At 48.5% G+C, this 18,588-nt stretch overlaps 1 protein-coding gene across 4 annotated transcripts in view; it reads left to right on the top strand.

Annotated features, from left to right (window-relative positions):
* SLC4A10 (solute carrier family 4 member 10) overlaps nucleotides 1–18,588 on the top strand; it is a 366,853-nt gene that overhangs the window by 257,344 nt on the left and 90,921 nt on the right. For 3 of the 4 annotated variants that reach the window (XM_059727337.1, XM_059727335.1, XM_019480649.2), the window contains exon 7: nucleotides 3,286–3,377. In XM_059727337.1, coding sequence (XP_059583320.1) covers nucleotides 3,286–3,377 — 92 coding nt within the window. The remainder of the gene's footprint in view (nucleotides 1–3,285; nucleotides 3,378–18,588) is intronic. The other variant, XM_019480650.2, reaches the window with a different exon arrangement.

The following is an 18,588-nucleotide window of genomic DNA, read 5'->3' as shown; positions in this document are numbered from 1 at the left end:
ACTGAACATTATCAACTCAGAACACGAGGCGGGTGCTACTGAAGTGTCACTCCAATTACAATAGCATTTGCTTTCTGAAATTGATCTAGCCAGGTGCCTATACATGTGCGCTGATTAGAATGTGTCGGAGCAGGCTCAATTAATTGAGTCTGTTGGAGCCTTCTATTTAAAACTCTCCAGCATGTTGTAGCATCTCATGTATTCAGTATCCCATGTTTCAAAATGGCTGAAGGGGTGCTTTAACTCAAGCTCATTCACTTACAGTGCCCCATGGACACTTTGAAATGTGGGATGCTGAATACATGAGACACTGCAGAATTTTAATTAGAGCAGCTCTTGAGAGCCACTCTAATTACAGCGTCCCCACCACTCTCACCCCAGAGCACATGTAAAGGCACCCTCTTCTCATATGGAAATAAAATAAAATATCTCAGAATTGTATCATTGGTTAGATAAATCTGTAAGAACGGCATACCTCTTCAGTGTATGTCCCTAGGTAACTGGGGACCTAAAGATGCAGAAAAATTGACTGCTCTACAGATGGACACCTAAACTGCTTAGGACTCTTGAAAAACCTGTTGGATGTTCATTTTCATGCTTAAGCGCACCTAACTACTTTTGAATATAAGGCCCTGAAGTATTCTCATCTGCCTTCCTACAAGTTGCTTTGTATTTCCTTATGGCAGCTTAGGTGCCCATCTCTTGAGCAGTCAATTTTTCTTCATCTTTAGGTCCCCAGATACCTAGAAAATCTGGTCCTTAGTTCCCTAGTATTCTATTTCTTCTATTCCATGCTTTTACCTCAATATTTCTCATCTGTGCATGACATCTTATTTGTAGTTGGGATGCCAGGCCAACTTTCACTTTTCTCAGTGCACTCTTCCTTTTAGAAGCCTAGGCTTTTTTGTTTTTGCTTCATAGGTTCCCACCTTCTCCCTTTCTTTGAACTGGTTCCTAGAATCATAGGGAATTTAGGGTTGGAAGGGACCTTAGGAGGTCATCTAGTCCAACCCCCTGCCCAAAGAAGGACCATCACCAACTAGATCATTCCAGCAAGGATTTTGTGAAGTCAGGCCTTAAAAATCTCCAAGGATGGAGATTCCACCACCTCTCTAGGTAACCTGTTCCAGTGCTTCATTACCCTCCCAGTGAGAGTTTTTCTTAATATCCAACCTAAACTTTCTTTGCTGCAACTTAGGACCATTGCTCCTTGTCCTGTCATCTGCCACCACCAAGAACAGTCTAGCTCAGGGGTCAGCAACATTTTTGGGCAGTGTCAAAAACACCTGCAACTTTGACTTGTAAGATATTGGTGTGCTAGGGGCAGACAGTAGGGGAACAGCAGGGGAGCCACAAGGGGCCTGATTGTTGTGGTGACAGTGTAGCTCCAGCCCCTTCCCTGAGGTACAAATACCAAGCAAAATGCCTTCACATGCCATGCTTTGGCACACATGCTGGGGGTTGTCTACCCCTGGTCTAGCTCCATCCTCTTTGTAATAACCCTTTGGGTAGTTAAAGGCTGCTATCAAATCCCCCCATAGTCTTATAATCTTCAGACTAAATAAATCCAGTTTCTTTAGCCTCTCCTCATAAGTCAGATATCCCAGCCCCCTAACCATTTTCGTTGCCCTCCATTGGACTTTCTCCAACTAGTCCACATCTTTTTTGTAAAGGGGGGCCCAAAACTGGACAAAGTATAGGCTTCTTCCTATACTAAACTGTCTGATATTTTTTCACTAAAGGTATTTAGATGTCTGTCCCTCCCCTCTAAGCCCTTGAACTTTTCAGGTTGAATTAAAACACTTTAAGTTTCCAATCAAACCAAAGGAATAAAGCGAGCTATTTTCATTCTTGTCTCTTCTCCTCTCCTCATCATCTTGAGTTCTTTTTGTCCCCATTAAGTTAAAATATGTTTAAGATGTATTTAAATGTATTAGATACTCCTTTCCATGCCAGTTTCTATTATCAAATACTATGGTTTTTGCACTGTCAGTGGGAAAGCCCCATCATTCACAAGACAGTTGACTTAGTTCTGGCCTTTGTCCTGTTTCTGGCTATTTTGGAAAGGTAATAACAACCCTGTTTAAATTAATGCTACTGGATGTTGCCTCTCACACATAATCAGGCTTCTATTGCAAGAATCTCAAAATGTTTCTTCCAGTATCATTATAATTTGGGGTTTTTTTTAAAGCCATGTAAGCCAAACTTTAAGTAATATGCCAGGGTAAAAAGACTGGAAATACAGGACTCAGTTGCAGTTAATAAAAAATGTGATACTCTCACAAGGATAATTTCAGTAATTTATTTTTCCTGGTGATACACAGCTGTGCTACCTTTGGTTGTCATGCTAGCCAAAGCCCACTTGACACACATGAGTAAATTAAGAGATCTATTTAATTTAGTGGAACTACTCATGTGGGTAAGCATTTGCAGGATGGGGGCCTGAAATTGGCAGTTCTTCAGATTGCCTTGAAAATCTTTGTAGAAGTAGGATTGCATTCAAAAGTTTGTCTAACTCTGTCCCAACCATGCAGTTGGTTCAGTAAAAGATATCACCCACAAAAATCCTTGCCTCTCTTTCATGAAATATTTTTATTTTTAACGAAGTAACATTACTTGACAGAACATAGAACTCATGCACTTAAATTGGCACTAAAATTAGCCTCACAGGCATCACTGACAGACGTAGACCCCTTCCCCAACCCCACAAACGTTGCTTTACTTTCAGCTCAGTGCGCCCCGTGCCAAATGCAGCACGTGCCCAGAAGAAAATGCATCGGTTTGACCTGGCTCATCCAGTGTCTATATAGATCGTGTGCTTCAAGGGAACTTTTTGGCACTTTTATCTAATAGCCGATTGAATCCGCTATTAGATGAAAGAACCAACCCCCCCCTCCCCCCCCCCCCCAAAAAACAAAACAAAACGCGATCTATGCAGACACTGGGGAGCTGGGTCAAACTAATATGGCTCCTTTTCTGGTAAAGCGTTTCCCCCTGCTGCCGCGCCCCCCCCCCCCCCAAATCTGTCAGAGGCCAAAATGTTTAAGAGTAGATTTTAAAGCTTCTTAAATATATTCTCCCATTCCCAGCTGCACTTGATGTGTGGTCTCTTTTCTGGGAATTTATCTGTTATTACAAACAAGTCTTTATTTTTACTTCCTAATTTTACTTTACATTATATGCTCACGTGTTTCACTCACAGTATGGTACTCTAATTTTTAATTTCTTTCATCGAACACCTTTTAAATAATGTGTGGTATTCTGTAATAACATTATCTTTTTTAGCAGGTCAGATTGTTTCCCCACAATCCGCTCCAGCCTGCATTGAAAATAAAAATGATGTGAGCAGAGAGAACAGCAGTGTTGATTTTAGCAAGGTAAGTTATTGACTGTGTGAAGAGAACTTTCTGCTTGACAAGCAGGAAATTTAATGTAAAACACAGTTTGTATGAATCAGAGAAAGCTGTGAAGTGAAAATTTCACTCCAGTATTCAAAATTGTCAGTTAGGCCACAAAACACATGCTTCTACATACATTTTGAATGAGACACTGTTAAAATCACATTCCAGGACCTTAGATATGCATCTTATTGCATAACCCTGTAATGTGTTGTGGAGAAAAATTTTAAGAAATGAGTGAATTCTCTTGTTTAAGTAAGAAAATAATTTAGTTTGTTTTGCATCCAGACTTTTGAATCTATTGTGGAATCTTATTGCTAGCCAATGTGACTTAGTCAATAACAGAGTTATGTGCTTGCTCCATCTGGTGCCAGAAAGAATCCTAGCAGCATAATTTGTGTTAGCTGAAGTGTATCCACTGTGCTTATAATATGAGGATGGGAATGGTTATGTATATGTGAAACATGGAAAAGAACACTACATGAGGAAGAAAGAGGAAAGGGCTCTGGATATACTCTTAGCTATATTTGTCTAGTAGTTTCAAGCAGACTTATTCACAGCAGAAATATGCAATTCAAATTCTAGGCTACTACTGATAATTTGAACCATAAATATGATAGATTCCTAGGTTTTGATATGTTTATAAATTTTGGTAAACAAAAGTTGTACTCTTTTTCTGGTGTAATATCTAGTCACAATTTTGTTAAATTACTAACTAATATATTTTTATTCAGGTGAGTTTGTGCATACTAAAATGCCCCATTTATTATAAAGACTAACACTAAAAACAGGTTTATCTAATTAAAAGTTTTAAAGTACAGTGGTGAAACACACAAATACTTGGAGAGCATCTTACCACTTCATGTAATGAGTTTGTCCCAGAGTAACCCAGTTACATTGAAATTTGAAGGCCAGAAACAGATGGGGTCACAGTTGTGGGACTTGACTTCATAAATTTCAAAGTCAGACTCTGTTTTTTAAACATAAATTTTATGCTGAAGAAAAATTGATGGTGCAACATTTGTTCCTTTACTCACCAGTTCTTATACTGACGCAACCCTACACATCAACAGAGTCATTCCTGATTTATGCTGCTATAAGACTATACAACAATGGCCTGCACTTGTTGGGAACAGATTAGAAAGGCTAGGATGGCAACTGAACTTAAATTAGCAACGTGGATCAAGGACAACAAGAAGTTCTTGTTTGGGTATGTAGGGAACAGGAGGAAAAAAAATGGGCGTGTGAGGCCACTGCTCAACAACTCAGGACAGCTAGTTACCAGCACTCAGGAGAAAAGTGAACTCCTGAATGACTACTTTGCCTCAGTTTTTCACAGGCCCAAGGGGACAAACATGCCTGATAGGATATGGAAGCAGCAGGGTAGAAATGACTGCCTTCCTACTATTGCTGCAGAACTGGTATGTGACCAATTAAAAAAATGAGACATATATAAATCAGCAGACCCAGATGAATTTCATCTGAGGGTGCTGAAGATGCTGGCTGAAGTCATAGCAGAACCCCTGGCAAAAGTTTTCCGAAACTCATGGTGCTCTGGAGAGGTCCTTCAGGGCTGGAAGAGGGCCAATGTTGTGCCCATCTTCAAGAAGGGGAGTAGGGAGGGCCCAGGTAACCATAGGCCAATTACCCTAACTTCTATCCCAGGGAAAATCCTGGAAAAATTCATCAAGGAGTCTATATGCGATAGGCTTGCAGAAGGTAAGATTCTGAATGACAGCCAGCATGGCTTCATCATGGGCAGGTCTTGTCTTACCAACCTCATCTCCTTTTATGATCGGGTAACTCCTCAGAGAGGAGGTTGACATTGTATATCTTGACTTCTAAAAAGCTTTTGATCTGGTATTTCATGATGTTCTTCTGAGAAAATTGGAAGATCGTGGGCTTAACTGCAAGACAGTCAGATGGGTAGGAAGTTGGCTATGGGGTAGGACCCAGAGGGTGCATCCACACATGCAAGCATGTGTGTTTGCAGCAGCTCAAATAGAAGCGGTGCAAATGTGAGCTGGGGCTTTTTGCCTCAGCGCACATGCTTGGACATGCACTTTGTTGTAGAGCAAATTGTGCCGCTTGGGGCAAAATAACCCTGCCTGGCTCCTCCCGCATCTTCAGCCAGGGGGAGCTAGAGCCTGGGGCCAGTACCTGTGATGTCCCCAGCAGTATAAAAAGCTGCCCTGTCCTGGCCCCAGCAGTATAAAAAGCCACCCTGGCAAGTAGCTCAGGGCTACTAGCTCTCAGGAGCTTCTGAGGCCCAGGCAATTGGTACCTGTGGACACTATCCCTTGTGCCAGCTGGACTGCTGAAGCGGCCCTGAGAGTTCCCTGCACTCTCTACCCACTGCAGCAGTCTAGCAGTGGGGGCTGCTGCCTGGCTGTGACCTGCCAGACTTGGATGGGGACTGCACAGCCAGTAGAGGCATCTGCCCATCTGAGCCAGCTGCTAGTGGACTGTGGTTGCATGGTTGGCCTTTGTGCAGCACTACTGCCATGTGTGCCCCCTGACCAGCCATCTGGGCAGCTATCATCCAGAAGATGTTCCAGGTGTGGTGGCCTGCTTTGAACTGTCAAAGCATGTCCTCCTGGCCCCATTTATCCAGAAGGTCAGCCACAGCCAGATGGGTCCAAGGTGCCAGCTGTAAGCAAGCAGGGTCCTGCCATTGGCCTCCCTAGCAGGAATTCTAGTGTTCCCTATTGGAAAACTGAAAAATCCCTGATAAAAAAAAATCCCAAAATCACTCTCTAAAATACCCCCAAATCCATGGTCCTCCACAAGTAAAACAAAAGACCATTATAAAGAGAGAGAGTGAGACAGAGACAGTGATCAGTTGGGCAATGTTTTATTGATATATCTACAGTGTTAAAGCAGGTCCCTTATCATAATAATGAAGTGAACTCTAAATACAGGTTTCATGAATTCATGAATACATATTTTGCTGCCCCCCACAGGGTGATGGCCCCCACACAAGGGCTATGGCCCCCCAACATGGGGTAAAGCCCCCACACAAGGGGTTCAGCCCCCCAACAGAGGGTTCAGCCCCCCAACAGGGGGTTCATCTCCCACACAGAGGTTTTGGCCCCCCAAAAAGGGTTCAGACCCCCAACGGGGGGATTGGCACTCTCACAAGGGGTATAGCCCCCCAACAGGGGGTTCCCCCCCACACAAGGGGTATGGCTCCCCAATGGGGGACAAATGGCCCCCGCAGGGGCTACCACCCCCCCTGCAAGGCCCACATCCCCCACCAGCTGCTGCAGCCCCCCCAATGGCCACGCCACCCAGCCCCCCCCTATTCCCCCAGACCCCTCCAATGGCTTTCTCACCCAGCCCCACCCCCCAGCTTGCACCCTCAGACCCCCAAGGCTACCCCCACAACCCCAGGCACCATCACTTAACCCCCCCGCCCCAGAAAAAGAACAAAAAAAATGGAAAAGAAAGCCTCTGCTTACCTTAGAAGCAGGGGTGGGGGGGCTCCAGGGCTTCCTGGCAGAACTCTCTGGGCACTACAGGACAGTGCAGGGACAGGAGGGCTCAGGGTGGGGTAGCTGGGGCTGTCAGCCTGCCCCACACTGTGCGGGCAGGGCCCCAGGCAGCCACACGGCAGCTGCAGCTTCAACTGCCAGTAAGTGCTGGGGTTTGTTTTGTTTTTTTTTAAGTATGGGGTGGGGGGGCAGGGATGGTGGGGCTTGGGGGGATGGGGTGGACAGGGCAGGGGGAGGGTGGTTCAGGGGGGTTGGCAGGGGGAGGGGCCATCCCCGGCAGGGCTTGGGTGCTCGGGGGCTTGGCAGGGGGAGGGGTCATCCCTGGCAGCACTTGTGGGGCTCAAAGGGGCTGGCAGGGGGAGGGGGCTTGGGGGGGCTAGTGGGGGGAGGGGCCAGCCCCACCAGGGGTCGGGGCCTCAGGGGGGGAGGGGCGAGCCCTGGCAGGGCTGGGGGGGCTGGTAGGGGTTGGGGGGGCTGGGGATATGGGCAGGGCCATCAGGGGTTCCCCCTACAGTCCCTTCCCCCATCCTCCAGCCCTCCCTGACCCCTTACTCATTGGCACCGGAGCCCTGGTGCTGAAACACGCAGCTCGCCAGGGCAAGGGGCATCCATAGAGATGCTCCGACAGCCAGAGCATCTCTTTTGAGAACCCAACCTCTGGTTGCCTCAAGGCATGGTCGGGGACTGTGCCCTGCCCTGCTTTTTTATACTTCACTTTTTTTAGACCCCTGGATATTTAGGGGTCTAATTTTCTGCCTGCACTGCAAACTTGCAGTGCGGGGAACATTTTTTCATTCCCATGCGTGCCTGTTGCCTCATCTCAAAGGGGTTTAAGGCGGGGCAACAGGCACATGTGGGCTCATCTGGACATGCCCAGAGAGTTCTGCTGAATGGATATGTGTTGTCTTGGCAAGAAGTGGCCAGTGGGGTCTCTTAGGGGTAAGTGCTTGGTCCAGTGCTTTTTAACATCTTCATCAACGATCTGGATGCAGGGGTAAAGAGCTCACTGGCCAGGTTTGCAGATGACACCAAGTTATGGGGAAACATGATCACAATTGAAGTTAGGCTGCAGATACAGGCAGACCTAGACAGGCTGGCAAGTTGGGTGGATTGGCACCAGATGAGGTTTAACATAGAGAAATGTAAAGTGCTCCACATGGGACGAACAATCCCCTGCACACCTACAGGCTTGGCAACACCAATCTTGGCAGCACTACGAATGAAAGAGACCTGGGGGTAATAATTGACCACCGTATGAACATGAGCCAGCAGTGCGAAACTGGAGCCAGCAGGGCAAATAATACTCTGGTGTGCGTTAATCAGTGCATCTGCAGCAAAACCAAGGAAGTGATTCTTCCTTTCTACTTGGCATTGGTGAGACCACAGCTGGAGTACTGCATCCGGTTCTGGGCACCACACTTCAACAAGGATGTGGAAAAGCTCAAGAAAGTCCAGAGAAGGGCCACCCGTATGATCAGAAACTTCCACAGCAAGCCATACAAGGTAAGACTGAGGGACCTTGGACTCTTCAGCCTGAAGAAAAGAAGGCTGAGAGGGGACTTGCTTGCAGCTCACCGCTACATCAGGGACATACATCAAGGGCTTGGTGAACAACTGTTTACCAGGGCACCCTTGGGGAAAATCAGGAGCAATGGTCACAAACTCCTGGAAGACCCTTTCAGGCTCAACATTAGAAAAAACATCTTCACAGCCAGGGTGTCCAGAATAAGCTCCCTCCAGAGGTGGTGCTATTGCCTACCCTGGAGATTTTCAAGAGGAGACTGGACAGTTACCTTCATGGGGTCGCCTAACCCCAGTTATCTTTCCTGCTTGGTGCAGGGGGCTGGACCCGATGATCTTCTGAGGTCCTTCCAGCCTACATTTGATGAATCTAAGAGAACAAAAAGATGCCATTTTCTTAGCTAGCCGTAGGTATCCTTAACCTTGTTAAAAGCCAGCAAGGCTTTATGAAGGTTCATGAAGGTGGTTATGAATGGGTGAAACAACATCATTAAATTGCCAGACAGTACCTTGATTAGTCGCAGTTCATTTCCAAAGGCAGTTTCGTTGTGAGTCCAGCACTATTCCATAGTTCCATAGTTTCATAGTAGCTAGGGTCAGGAGGGACCTGAACAGATCATCTAGCCTGACCCCCTGCCACAGGCAGGAATGAATGCTGGGTTCACAAGACCTCAGACAGGTGATCATCCAACCTTCTCTTGAATTTGCCCAAGGTAGGGGCGAGGACCACTTCCCTGGGAAGTTGGTTCCAGATTTTGGCCACCCTAACTGTAAAATATTGCCTCCTGATCTCTAACCTAAACCTGTTCTCCATCAGCTTATTACTATTGTTCCTTATCACCCCAGGTGGTGCTGGGGAGAAAAGGGCACTGCCTATTTGCTGTTAATGTCCCCTGATGAGCTTGTAGGCAGCCACCAGGTCCCCTCTCAGCCTCCTCTTGCAGGGGCTGAACAGGTTCAGGTCCTTCAGTCTCTCCTCGTAGGGCCTGTCCTGCTCCCCTCTCACCAAATGGGTGGCCCTCCTCTGAACCCTCTCCAGGCTGGCCACATTCCTTTTGAAGTGCGGCGCCCAGTACTGGACGCAGTACTCCAACTGCGGCCTGACCAACGTCGCATAGAGGGGGAGTATCGCCTCTCTGGACCGGCTTGAGATGCACCTTTGGATGCATGACAAGGTATGGCTGGCCTTGCTGGCTGTGGTCTGGCATAAGTGGCTCATGTTCATCTTGGAGTCAATAATGACTCCAAGATCCCTTTCCACTTCTGTGCTTTCATGAAAGGAACTCCCCAGCCTGTATATATGCTGTGGATTCTTTCTCCCAAGGTGCAGCACCCTGCATTTGTCTGCATTGACCCCCATCCTATTCTCATCTGCTCACTTTTGTAGTCATCTTCTCTCCCATCCTTTTCAGTGTGTATTGCGCTCTTATAACACCTAAAGGGAAGTTACAAACTGTGGTGCATTTACTATGCTGTTGACTTCCAACTTCATGTCTAATCTGATCCAGCCATTGCTGTTAAATGCTTTATTTTTTTTGGCTCTGGGAAGGATATGGGTAAAGATAGCTGATTAAAATACCTTGGGCTGAGACTGGTAGGTTGGAGGACACAGCCAGAAGGTATGGAGGTGTGCCTGCTGTTCATTGTTAGAGTTTTCAATCTAGAGGGGCTTTTTTGTTTGTTTTTTTATTTCTTGCTGTTAAATAATCAGAAGCAATTTCCAGGTGCATTTTCATTTGAAGACTAGAATGTGTCTGTGTATTTCAGATGTAAGTCACATTACATGTGTCATTTCTCAACATCAGGGCCTGGTTGCACATTAATTTTAGGTGACTCATGAAACACTTAACCCTTTGATTGTCCACACAACACCTGAAACTGGTTTTAAAACCACTTTAGACTGCTTAAAGTTATGCCACTCTAGGGCAGGTTTACCTTTGATCCATATTACCCAGTTTGTGTTCCATTAATGTGTGGCCATTCCCCACAGATGAGCTGTCCAATTTGCAGTTCTCCAGCATCCAGGATGCAGCATCCCCTCCCACACCCACCTGTTCTGTGTGGACAAACTTTCTACCCTCTAATTCATAGATTCATAGATTGTAGAGTCGGAAGGGACCACAACGGATCATCGTGTCCGACCCCCTGCCCCTGGCATGAAAGAGGACTGAGGTCAGATGACCCTAACCAGGTGACTATCTAGCCTCCTCTTGAAGACCTCCAAGCTAGGTGATAGCACCACCTCTCTTGGAAGCCCATTCTAGATCCTGGCCACCCTTACTGTGAAAAATTTCTTCCTGATATCTAACCTAAATCCACTCTCAACTAGTTTACACCCGTTATTCCTAGTCACTCCCTTGGGTGCCTTAGTAAACAGCACTTCCCCTATTCCCCGTTAACCTCCTTTAATACATTTATAGGTGGCCACAAGATCTCCCCTCAGCCATTTCTGGTGAAGGCTGAAGAGATTCAGCTCTCTCAACCTCCCCATGTAGGGTCCATCACGAAAGCCACTATTTGTGCAAGTGGCCCTCCTCTAGACCCTCTCCAGATTCTCCACATCCCTCTTGAAGTGTGGCGCCCAAAACTGGACGCAGTACTCCAACTGCGGCCTGACCAGTGCTGCATAGAGGGGGAGCATCACCTCCTTTGATCTATTAGTCACGCACCTGCTAATGCATGACAAAGAGATGTGATTGGCCTTGTTGATGGCCTCATTACACTGCCGCCTCATATTCATCTTGGAGTCAGTTATGACTCCAAGATCCCTCTCTGCCTCTGCTGCCACCTTTCTGGGTGCGGTCCCTAAGCCACCTGACCATGTAGGTGTTCATTCCGCAGTCTGCTAGCTTCCCAATGAGGATAGGGTACAAAACTGTTTTGAAGGCCTTCCTAAAGTCCACAAGATGACATCAGTCTCGGCTCCCGCGTCCAGGCTGTGTGTGACCTGGTCATAGAAGGCTACGTGGTTTGTCAGGCAGGATCTACCTGTGACAAACCCATGCTGGTTTCCTTTCAGCATCGTTTTCCCTGTTGGGCCTGCACAAATGTGTTCTTTGATTATTTTCTCTAGCATTTTCCTAGGAATAGAGGTAAGACTGACTGGTCTAAAGTTACCCGGCTCATCCCTTCTCCCTTTCTTGAAAATGGGCACCACATTGGCCCTTCTCCAGTCCTCAGGGACCTGACCTGTGCACCATGAGTGCTCGAACAGCTGTGCCAGCGGCTCAGCTATTACACTGGTCAATTCTTTCAGCAGCTGTGGATGGAGGTCATCTGGGCCTGCTGACTTGTACCCATCCAGCTCCTCCAGGAGCTCCTTAACTATTTCAGAACTAACCATAGGCGGACTGGTGCCATGTGGACATCCATCAGTGATTGAGGTGGGGGAATTGGCTTGGTCAGTACATAGAAATACTGAAGCAAAGAACTCATTAAAGAGCTCTGCTTTTTCCCCCCCGTCAACCACCAACTGTCCTGATTTGTCCTGCAGGGGCCCTATGTTGCTCTGAGCTTTCCTTTTGCCCACTATATACCTGAAGAAGGACTTTTCATTGTCCTTGATTGTTGAAGCCAGCCTGAGCTCAAGCCCTGCTTTGGCCTGTCTAACTGATTCCCTGCAGTAGCGCGCCAGGGAGATATATTTCTCCTTGGTGGCTGCTCCCTGCTTCCATTGCCTGTACATCTCTTTCCTTGCCCCCAGACTCTCCTGGAGTTCCCTGTTCAGCTAAGGGAGCTTTTTTGCCCGCTTACCTCCCTTCCTATGTAATGGGATAGACTCCTTTTGAGCCCTGAGGATCACTCCCTTGAGATGCCTCCAACCCTTCTGGACCCCCTTTTACTCTATGTTCTTGAGTTGCATCCCCTCACTAACTAGCCTTCTAAGCTTGCTAAAGTTGGCCCTTCAGAAGTCCAACACCTTAGCTCCACTAGTTACTTTACCCACCCTTCACTGGATAGTGAACTCGACCAAGTGATGGTCACCATCTCCCAGGCTACCATGAACTCGCATGTTCCCCACAAGATCATCCCCTGTTGCTAAGACCAGGTCAAGCAAGGCGCTATCCCTGGTGGGACTAGACACCACCTGGGTTAGGTGGAGGTCCTGCACACAATGTAAGAACCTCCGTGAGTGGCTTGTTTTGTCTGTCTGCTCCTCCCAGCAGGTATCTGGGTAGTTTAGATCTCCCATGGCCACTGCCTCCCTTGCCTGTGTGGCATCTGCTAGCTGCCCGGAGAATACATCATCTAGCTCTTGATCCTGATTAGGAGACCTGTAGTAGACCCCCACAACCAAGTACTTTTCCCCTGGCCCCCCCTTGATCCGGACCCACAATGCCTTGGTGTTGCCAAGGGGCAGTTCTGGCACCAAAGCAACTCCCCCTTCTGCCCCTGGAGGTGTGCTTTTCCCACCCCCAGGGGTGTAACCCCATATGCAAAGAGCCTGCAGAGTACATGCCAGCTAGCCAGGTCATGGCAAGGACAGGTCTAGGAGTGAGATCTAAGGAGGCTTGGGGCAGAATGAGGTATGATCAGTTCCCCATGACCTAGGGGGTCCCTTCCCCAAGGCAGGGGCAGTAGCTCCCCACTGAAGTGCCTTTCCTCACCACTCCCACCTCCCAACCACCCCTGGAAGCAAGACCAGCAGCCCCACACCACAATTTATTAAAACATGAGACCTTGTTTAATTTACTTCTTATTTCTTTAAAAAAAAATATTTACTTCTTTTTATTTTGTCCTTCAGTGGCTTACTTCTTTTTTTTCACCACACTTCCCCCACCCCCATTTCCTTTCCACCTCCCATTTCATTACCCACTCCCACCCCATTAACTCTCTGCCTCCCAGCTTCATGGTCTTGTCCCCCATGACCCATCTCTCACACCTCCCCACCTACGGCAGGGATAGAAACCTGCCATGGCTCACCAGCGATGTCCTGGGAACTCACAGCTATAGCTCCTAATCAGGCCTCTGCTCATCAGCCCTCTAGAGGCAAGTCACAGCTGAGCAGTAAGGCTCTGTGAAGCTTCAGTCATTGATTGGATGCGGTGGAGATTTGGCCTGATTCAGCAGCCAGATCTCCAAATCTGAATTGCATCAGGAAACCCTTTAATCTCTATGAATTGAATTGGAGAGATTCAGAGAGATTTGATGATTTGGACATAGACACAGCTTTAAATGTTTTTTCTACATACCTCAAGGTACCAGGCAGCTTGTGAATGATGAGATGAAGCATCCCATGGGAGCACAGGAGGGTCATAGTTTCATAGTTGTTACAGTCGGAAGGGACCTGGGCAGATCATCAAGTCCAACCCCCTGACATGGCAGGAAAGAGTACTGGGGTCAAACGACCCCAGCGAGGTGTTTATCCAGCCTCCTTTTAAAGACCCCTTACATAGACCCTCATCAAGACGGAATCAAAGGATGAGGAAGTAGAAGGATTGTGGGTTAGGATACATGGGGGGCAAGGAGAAAGGGATTTGGTGGTAGGGGTCTGCTACAGACCCCCACACCAAGGGAAAGAAATAGATTTGGGGTTCCTGAGGCAGCTCTCGGAGACCATAAAAGCTAAAGAGGTGGTAGTCATGGGGGACCTAAACTACCCAGACATCTGCTGGGAGACACAGACGGCAAAGTCCCACCGTTCACGCAGGTTTCTAATCTGTGTACAGGACCTCCACCTGACACAGGAGGTACACGGTCCCCACAGGGGGAATGCCATACTGGATCTGGTATTGGCAATGGGGGATGACATGGTAGGGGACCTCCAGATTGGTAGCCATCTGGGGGACAGTGATCACCTAATAATAGAATTCACCATAAGACGTCGAGTGGGTAAGGTAACTAGTAGGGTGAAAGTGCTAGACTTTAGGAAAGCTGATCTCAATGAACTCAGGCGATTAGTCAAGGACGCACTGCAGAGTAGGAGTTTTGAAGTGATGGGAGCCCAAGAAGGGTGGCTGTGCCTTAAGGAAACGATCCTTCGGGCACAAAGCGAGACGATCCCGATGTGAGGAAAAAGAGGGAAAGGGGCCAGGAGGCTTCCTTGGCTGACCAGAGAAATCCAGGGCAGCCTAAGGGCCAAAAGGGGAGCACATAAAAAGTGGAAACAGGGAGAGATCACCAAAGATGAATATACCTCCTCTGCTCGCACTTGTTGGGAGGCAGTTAGACGGGCCAAAGCTACCATGGAGCTGAGGATGGCATCCCAAGTAAAGGACAACAAGAAATTGTTTTTTAGATATATAGGGAGTAAAAGGAAGGCCCAGGGAGGAATAGGACCCCTGCTAAATGGGCAGAAACAATTGGTGACGGACAGGGGGGACAAGGCTGAACTCCTCAATGAGTTCTTTGCCTCAGTGTTCCTAAGTGAGGGGCACGACAAGTCTCTCACTGGGATTGTAGAGAGGCAGCAGCAAGGTGCCAGACTTCCATGTGTAGACCCTGAGATGGTGCAGAGTCACTTGGAAGAACTGGATGCCTTTAAGTTGGCAGGTCCGGATGAGCTCCATCCGAGGGTGCTGAAGGCACTGGCCGACATCATTGCAGAGCCGCTGGCAGGAATATTTGAATGCTTGTGGCGCATGGGCGAAGTCCCGGAGGACTGAAAAAGGGCCAATGTGGTCCCCATCTTCAAGAAGGGGAGGAAGGAGAACCCGGGCAACTATAGGCCAGTCAGTCTCACCTCCATCCTTGGCAAAATCTTTGAAAAAATTATCAAGGCTTACATTTGCGACAGCCTGGCAGGACAAATTATGCTGAGGGGAAACCAGCACGAGTTCGTAGCAGGCAGATCGTGCCTGACTAATGTAGTGTCTTTTTATGACCAGGTTACAAAACACCTGGATGCAGGAGTAGGGGTTGACGTCGTTTACTTAGACTTCAGGAAGGCCTTCGATATGGTATCCCACCCCATACTGGTGAACAAGTTTAGAGGCTGTGACTTGGATGACTACACAGTCCAGTGGGTGGCGAATTGGCGGGAGAGTTGAACCCATAGAGTCATGGTGGATGGGTCAGTTTTGACCTGGAAGGGTGTGGGCAGTGGGGTCCCGCAGGGCTCGGTCCTTGGACCGCTACTCTTTAATGTCTTCATCAGCGACTTGGACGAGGGAGTGAAATGTACTCTGTCCAAGTTTGCGGATGACACAAAGCTATGGGGAGAAGTGGACACGTTGGAGGGCAGGGAACAGCTGCAAGCAGACCTGGATAGGTGGGACAAGTGGGCAGAAAACAACAGAATGCAGTTCAACAAGGAGAAATGCAAAGTGCTGCACCTAGGGAGGAAAAATGTTCAGCACACCTACAGCCTAGGAAATGACCTGCTGGGTGGCACAGAGGTGGAAAGAGATCTTGGAGTCCTAGTGGACTCCAAGATGAACATGAGTCGGCAGTGTGATGAAGCCATCAGAATAGCCAATGGCACTTTATCGTGCGTCAGCAGATGCATGACGAATAGATCCAAGGAGGTGATACTTCCCCTCTATCGGGCACTGGTCAGACCGCAGTTGGAGTACTGCGTGCAATTCTGGGCGCCACACTTCAAGAAGGATGCGGATAACCTGGAGAGGGTCCAGAGAAGGGCCACTCATATGGTCAAGGGCCTGCAGACCAAGCCCTACGAGGAGAGACTAGAGAAACTGGACCTTTTCAGCCTCCACAAGAGAAGGTTGAGAGACGACCTTGTGGCTGCCTATAAGTTCATCACGGGGGCACAGAAGGGAATTGGTGAGTTTTTATTCACCAAGGCGCCCCTGGGGGTTACAAGAAATAATGGCCACAAGCTAGCAAAGAGCAGATTTAGACTGGACATTAGGAAGAACTTCTTCACAGTTCGAGTGGCCAAGGTCTGGATTGGGCTCCCAAGGGAGGTGGTGCTCTCCCCTACCCTGGGGGGTCTTCAAGAGGAGGTTAGATAGGCGTCTAGCTGGGGTCATCTAAACCCAGCACTCTTTCCTGCCTATGCAGGGGGTCGGACTCGATGGTCTATTGAGGTCCCTTCCGACCCTAACATCTATGAATCTATGACCCCCAGGGTAGGAGCCATCACCATTTCTCTTGGAAGTTGGTTCCAGATCCTAGTCACCCTGACTGTTAAGTAGCACCTCCTGATATCTAGCCTGAATCTACCCTCTGCCAGCTTGTGACTGTTATTTCTTGTAACTCCTGGTAGTGCTCGGGGGAACAGGGACTCTCCCAATGCCTGCTGGTCTCCCCTGACTAGTTTGTAAATGGCCACTAGATCCCCCCCCTCAGCCTTTTCTTGTGGAGGGTGGACAGGTTCATGTCCCTTATCCTCTCCTCATAGGGCCTGCCCTGCTGACTCCTAATCATGCAGGTGGCCCTCCTCTGGACCCTCTCCATGTTGTCCACATTGCTCCTCAAGTGCGGCGCCCAGAACTGGATGCAGTACTCCAACTGCGGCTTGACCAGTGTTGCATAGAAGAGGAGGATCACCTCCTTGGACCTGCTTGAGGTGCATCTGTGGATGCATGACAAAGTATGGTTGGCCTACCTGACCACGTCCCCACACTGTCGGCCCATGCTCATTTTGGCATCGGTAATGACTCCAAGTTCCTTTTCTGCCTCTGCACTGACAAGAAGAGAGTTCCCCAGCCTGTAGGTCTGCTGCTGGTTCCTCCTCCCCAGGAGCATCACCTTGCACTAGTCAGTGTTGAAACCCATCCTGTTCTTATCCGCCCACCACTGTAACCTGTCCAGGTCCAATTGCAGCCTATTCCTCCCTTCTAGCATGCCCATTTCTCCCCACATCTTAGTGTCTTCTGATAATTTGAACAGGGTGCTTTTTACACCCCTGTCCAAGTCACTGATGAAGATGTTAAACAGTGCGGGCCTGAGGACCGAGTCCTGTGGAACCCCACTGCCCACATCCCTCCAGGTTGAAAATGACCTATCCACCACCACTGTCTGGGTGCGGCCTTCCAGCCAACTAGTGACCCATTTGACTGTAGATGTCAACGCCACAGTCCCCTAGTTTTTTAATGAGAATGGGGTGAGAGACAGTGTTGAAGGCCTTCCTAAAGTCCAGAAAGACGACACCCACTGTTACACCTGTGTCTAAGGATTTTGTGACCTTGTCATAGAAGGCCACCTGGTTGGTCTGACAGGACCTGCCTCTAATGAACCTGTGTTGGTTACCCCTAAGCATAATCTCCCCTGCTGGCCCCTCACAGACATGCGCCAGGATAACTCTTTCAAAAAGTTCACCCAGGACCGTGGTAAGACTGACTGGCCTATAGTTTCCTGGGTCCTCCTTCCTCCCTTTTTTGAAAATGAGAACCACACTGGCCCTTTTCCAGTCCTCTGGCACCACTCCAGAGCACCATGAGTGCTCGTAAAGCTGTGCCAGGGGTCCTGCAATGACCTCTGCTAATTCCCTCAGCACTGTGGAGTGGAGATTGTCAGGGCCTGCTGATTTAAATAAGTCCAGTCCCTCCAGAAGTTCCCTGACTACGTCCTCACTGACCCTAGGCCTGGGTGCGCCTCCCCTGGGACCTACGGGGGTCCCAGTTGGGGGGGAGTGACCTGGTCCCTGCTCAGAAAAATGGAGGCAAAGAAATTGTTAAACAAGTTAACTTTGCTGTCTGGTGCGATGACCAGATTTCCTAGTGGAGGCCCCACGTTACCCGGTACCTTCTTTTTACCCCCTATGTATTTTAAAAAGGATTTAAAAAAGGATTTACACCTTCCATTGGGTGTATGCCTCCTTTTTAGCTAGAAGAGATTCCCATATGCTTTTGGGAAGCTGGGAGGTGGGTGCGGTGAGGAAAGGCACTTTGGTGGGGAGCTACTGCCACTGCCCTGGCGGGGAACACCCGGCGTCCCCCTGCAGCCAATCAACAAGCTGGTGGGGCACCATGAGGGTGGGGGGGAGGAGGAGGGTGTCCCCTGTGTACTCAGTGGCAGACCTGGAAGTGGACCAGAATTCGTTCCGGTCCACTTCTGGGTCCACTGCTGAGCACACGGGGGGGCCCCCGCACTTCTGTGGGATGCTCCATCTGCCCCCCATCTCAGAATTCACAAGCTGTGTCTGGTACCTCAAGGTATGTAAAAAAAACCATTTAAAGCCATGTCTATGACTGAATCGCTGATTCTCCAAATCAGTATCAAACATTCAGATTCGGATTTGGTCGAATTGAATTGGGACAGTGATCTGA

Source organism: Alligator mississippiensis, chromosome 4 (genome assembly GCF_030867095.1).
Source record: "Alligator mississippiensis isolate rAllMis1 chromosome 4, rAllMis1, whole genome shotgun sequence".
NCBI lineage: Eukaryota > Metazoa > Chordata > Crocodylia > Alligatoridae > Alligator > Alligator mississippiensis.
This window is presented reverse-complemented; position numbering and strand designations above follow the sequence as displayed.